Source organism: Denticeps clupeoides, chromosome 5 (genome assembly GCF_900700375.1).
Source record: "Denticeps clupeoides chromosome 5, fDenClu1.1, whole genome shotgun sequence".
In the NCBI taxonomy this organism is placed as follows: Eukaryota; Metazoa; Chordata; class Actinopteri; order Clupeiformes; family Denticipitidae; genus Denticeps; species Denticeps clupeoides.
In genome coordinates this window covers 3,041,993-3,047,351 of record NC_041711.1, presented here as the reverse complement: position 1 = coordinate 3,047,351, position 5,359 = coordinate 3,041,993, and the positions used below count along the sequence as shown (strand labels likewise).

Sequence of the window (5,359 nt, the reverse complement as noted above, 5' to 3'; positions counted from 1 at the left end):
GCCTCACTACTCACTAAGGTCTCACTACTCAACTGCTCATTAAGGGTGATAGTTGGTGATAGTTCAAGTTAGGAACAGTTCATGCCAGGAATTGCACCAGTCAATGAGCGTTCAAGTTAGAAACAGTTCAGGTCAGAAACAGCATCGGTCAGGGATAGTTTAGGTTAGGAGCAGTTGATCACTTTAGTTTAGGGTTAGGTTAGGAACAGTACTGGTTGGGAAGAGATCAGTTCAGGAACAGCACCAGTCAGGGAGAGTTTAGATTATGAACAGCTCAGGATTGTCAGGTTAGGAACAGTAGAGATTCAGTTCAGAGGTCAGAAACAGCACCAGTTAAGGCTGGGTCAGGTTAGGAACGGTTAGGAACAGTACTGGTTGGGAAGAGATCAGTTCAGGAACAGCACCAGTCAGGGAGAGTTTAGATTATGAACAGCACAGGTCAGAAACAGTCAGGGATTGGCAGGTTAGGAACAGTTCAGATTCAGTTCAGAGGTCAGAAACAGCACCAACTAAGGCTGGGTCAGGTTAGGAATGGTTAGGAACAGTACTGGTTGGGAAGAGATCAGGTCAGGAACAGCACCAGTCAGGGAGAGTTTAGATTATGAACAGCTCAGGATTGTCAGGTTAGGAACAGTAGAGATTCAATTCAGAGGTCAGAAACAACACTAGTTAAGGATGGTTCAGGTTAGGAACAGTTTAGGTCAGGTACAGTACTGGTTGGGAAGAGATCAGTTCAGGAACAGCACCAGTCAGGGAGAGTTTAGATTATGAACAGCTCAGGATTGTCAGGTTAGGAACAGTAGAGATTCAGTTCAGAGGTCAGAAACAGCACCAGCTAAGGCTGGGTCCGGTTAGGAACGGTTAGGAACAGTACTGGTTGGGAAGAGATCAGGTCAGGAACAGCACCAGTCAGGGAGAGTTTAGATTATGAACAGTTTCCAGTCAGAAACAGTCAGGGATTGGCAGGTTAGGAACAGTTCAGATTCAGTTAAGAGGTCAGAAACCGTACCAGTTAAGGATGGGTCAATTTAGGAATGGTTAGGAACAGTTTAGGTCAGGAACAGTACTGGTTGGGAAGAGATCAGGTCAGGAACAGCACCAGTCAGGTAGAGTTTAGATTATGAACAGCTCATGATTGTCAGGTTAGGAACAGTAGAGATTCAGTTCAGAGGTCAGAAACAGCAAGAGTTAAGGCTGGGTCCGGTACAGTACTGGTTGGGAAGAGATCAGGTCATAATCCATTGTGACCCACGGTGACCGTCACCCTGTCACGGCTGGTGGTTGTGTGATTTTTTTACATGTGCTGTGTCATGTTACTGCTGTATTGGCACGATCTGTTCTGGATGGGCGGTACAGTGCCAAAGGGTCCTGGATTTGGTGTGATGTGGTTGCCATTGTAACCAGCATCCAGCTGCACCCACCAACACACACACTCACATAACTTTCTGTTTTCTCCTTCAGTACCTCCTGTCCTTCTGCTGTCATCGTTGATGGATCCGATGGGACTTTGTTCATTAGGGACAGAAGCTTCTAATAAACAAAACACTAAATTGGAGATGCATGACGGGATTTCGGTGGCTTGTGCTCCTCCTGAGGAAAAAAAACTATACAGCTGTGTGTGTGTGTGTATATAATTTAAATAAACTTTCTGAAGCACACAGATGAACATGTGCACTCACGGTTTTTAAAGGTTCGATAAGTGTCGGACGCGCGCGCACACGGCTGCCCCGTCCGCGCCACGCCCACGCGCCGAACGTTCTATTCCAGCGGCGCCATAAATTATCCAGGAGTTCCGACCCTCCGCAAATCGCGCCTCTTTAATAATGGAAGCCGCACGGAACCCGGCCGGGGAGGTGGGTGTGAGATTAGACGAGATGTGCGGTTACGTCACGGCTCGTGTCGCGTGTCTTACACGACGCAGCGTTAAATAACGGTCCGGCGTGGGCCGTCGCGGAGTCCTGGAGACGCGGCAGGGATGGAGTGACCTGCTCCGGCTCCAGACGGGACGGATGAATGGCCGCTGCTCTCCTGGGTGACAATGGCCGGCATTCTGCGAGGGGTGGTGACATGAGATGGTCTCTCTCTCTCTCTCTCTCTCACTCCGACCTCAAGCACTTGACTTTGTTAGAGTACAGACAGAGAGCAGAAGAGGAGTGAGGGGTGGGGTGGAGCGCAAAGGGGCAGGACTTTCCTCCCTCTCTCTCTCTCCCTCTCTCTCTCCCTCCTCGGCGCTTTTAAGACGAAACTTTGTGTTTTTGTCCAGAAGTTCAGCTCCGGTCCCCGTTTTCTCCGATGTCTCCGCTCGTTCGGTCGTTCCGGGTGTCCGGGTGCTCGGGGGTCGGAGGAAGATGCGCCGCGGCGCGTTGAGGAGCTGAGGATGAGGATGGGCTGCGCGCGCGCCCCGCTGCTGTGCGCGCTCCTGTGCGCGCTGCGGGTCCCGGCGGGCGCGCTCTCGTCCGGCGCGGTGCGCGCGATAGACCGGATCTACCACGGCGGCGGGAAGGCGGGCTACCTGCTCTACCTGGACGGCCGCCGCTTCCAGCTGGACCTGGAGCGGGACGCGGCGCTCCCGTCGCCGCGGCTCGGCGCGCCGGACCCGCGCTGCGTGTACCGCGGGACGGTGGACTCGCTCCCGGAGTCGCTGGCCGTCTTCGACCTCTGCGGCGGCGGCCTGCACGGCTTCTTCGCGGCGCGCCGCCGGCGCTACGCGGTGGCGCCGGTGGCGCGCGCCACGGGGGACGGGGACGCGGAGCGCGCGCGCCACCGCTACACGCGCGCGCGCTTCAGCTTCGAGGAGGCGACGCCGCGCGACGGCTGCGGGACGCGCGACAGGAGCCGCCGCGATGGCGACGCGGCGGCGAGGCGCAGGAGGTCGGTGTCCCGCGCCAGGCAGGTGGAGCTGCTGCTGGTCGCCGACGACTCCATGGCCCGGAAGTACGGCGAGGGCCTGCGCCACTACCTGCTGACCCTGGCCTCCATCGCCTCCAGGCTGTACGGCCACGCCAGCATCGAGAACCCCGTGCGCCTCGCCGTGGTCAAGGTGACCACGCTGGCCGAGGGGGACAGGGGCCCGGAGGTGTCCAGAAACGCGGCCGCCACCCTGAAGAGCTTCTGCAAGTGGCAGAACCAGCAGAACCCCCTGGACGACGACCACCCGCACCACCACGACGCCGCCATCCTCTTCACCAGGCAGGTAATCACCTCGGGGACACGCCCGCGCCCATGTCTGGTCAGGCCTGTTTGTGTAATCTGTTGGGAGGTGGTGGCCTAGTGACACACGAACCAGAAGACCCAGGTTCAAACCCCACTTACTACCATCATGTCCCTGAGCAGGACACTTAACCCTGAGTGTCTCCAGGGGGGGACTGTCCCTGTAACTACTGATTGTAAGTCGCTCTGGATAGAATATGGAATTTACACAGTCGTGCACACACACACACACACACACACACAGTCGTTTCCTCGGTGCGTGGCTCTGTGTGTCCGGCCCCGCCTCCCGGTCCCCAGACCAGGACGTGTCGAGAAGGTGCGATCTCTGCCGATCCGCAACGGCCAGGATCCATTTCCTCCCTTCTTCGGGGGCGGGCCCGGGACGGTGGACGTGAGGGACCACACTCGTTTCAGTCCCCTCCTCCCCCGTTCCGCTCACATTTCCTGTCGGGGTTTTTGTGGCGCGCCGTAGGTCTTGTTCGCCGGAGACGGCGGACGTTGCCAAGTTGGCCGCGTTTCTGGCAGCCGGCTTGGTGTGGAATGTAAAGCGCGGTGCCATCTCTCGGCGGGATTGTGGCATCGGGGGTCCATGGTCTCCTGGACGGATGCTGCGAGGCGGGGGACTGTGTGTGTGTGTGTGTGTGTGGACTCCACCTGCAGCCAGCATTAGAGCCGCCCTGATGGGTAAACAACCATTAAGATGGATTTTAGCTGATGGCATTTGGAAGCGGGGACGCTGCGGGGACGGGCCCCTGGCCGCGGTCCAGCCTGAGGCTCCCCACGTCCATCATCTGAACAACAGGCGCTTTGAGCTGTGACCTTTCTGTGGACATGTGATGATGGGCCAACCCGACAAACAGTTCGCATTATTAAGCCCGCGTTGCGCTGTTTCTCCACGAGTGAACTGGACAGGATCCAGATTTCATGGTCCATCAATAAAATCACGGCGCTGCATTCATTAAAACATCCGTGTTTCTATTAAATTTTCACGAAAATGACCTTTTTGAAGCAAATGTCCATGTATTATTTGTATGATCATAATCTGAATCAGAATTTCAGAATATTACACACAGTTCATCAAGGAATTATTCATTATAGCGAAATGAACCTGCATGGACCTCAGACCCACTCGTGCCGCGCGGAAACGTGACGGTGTGTACGCCGTGCGGGGGACTCGAGTCAACTCGTGTAAACAGGACGTGTTGACAGCGGGCGGACTTATCCGGGGCAGCGGGTGTCGGGATCACGCCGGATTACCGTGCGAATTAACCGCGCCGGGCCTCCGGTTTACGGCTGGGAGAGAGAGAGGGATGAGGGAGGAGGAGGGCCGACGCCCGTCACCTGCACAGCCAGACAGGCACCGTGTGCTCGACACACGCAAACACACCACGTAGACGTGAGAGACACCGCGCGCTCCGGACAGTTCGCGTACCAGATTGTTTTGTGTAATCTTCTATAGGTGTGTTCCGTGTGTGTGTGTGTGTGTGTGTGTGTGTGTAGTAGCAGAATGGGACATTTCACACATCCTGTATTCCCTTTGGATAAACAGACGACCCCGACAGACCGCGCTCTGATTGGCCGCCTGCGCAGCATATTGACGGCAATGTGGCGGGCTGGGTGGGGAGGGGGCGTGGTCCAGCTCAAATCCGATTGGAGGAGGGGAATGTTTGTGATTTGGCTACGTGATGATTGATGCTTTGCACGTATGTGCCAGCGCGTTTGTCTGTGACACGACTGGCCGACTCAGGGGTCGCTTCACCATGGAAACCGAGTTCAGGCACCGCGCCTAGCATCAAATATCCCAGAATTCCCCGCCCAAACTTCCTGTCTGCCTCTGTACTGTGTGTGTGTGTGTGTGTGTGTGTGTGTGTGCAGGACTTTCCTCTGATCTGTCAGTTTGAGCGTAAATGTGATTGTGTGTGTGCATGAAGGGGGTTCTAGAGGACTGACACCCCCATATTTTCTCTGATGTTTTTATAAAAGTTTGGGGGCTTTAGAGACAGACAGACCCTCACATGATCGCCAGACCTGCATACCTCTGTGTGTGTGTGTGTGTGTGTGTGTGTGTGTGTGTGTGTGTCTCTGTATGAATTGTTTTCCAGAACTTTCCCTCTCTCAGGCCTCGGTCTCCTGCCTTCATCCTCACTGT

The 5,359-nt window shown here is 55.7% G+C and overlaps 1 protein-coding gene across 1 annotated transcript in view; it reads left to right on the top strand.

The window, feature by feature from the left end:
• Positions 1 to 2,145: 2,145 nt before the first annotated feature.
• The window catches only part of adamts5 (ADAM metallopeptidase with thrombospondin type 1 motif, 5 (aggrecanase-2)), an 11,623-nt gene continuing 8,409 nt past the window's right edge, over positions 2,146 to 5,359 (top strand). Inside the window, exon 1 of the mRNA XM_028981174.1 lies at positions 2,146 to 3,193. Within this exon, the coding sequence (XP_028837007.1) occupies positions 2,378 to 3,193 (816 nt within the window). The 5' untranslated portion in view covers positions 2,146 to 2,377. The remainder of the gene's footprint in view (positions 3,194 to 5,359) is intronic.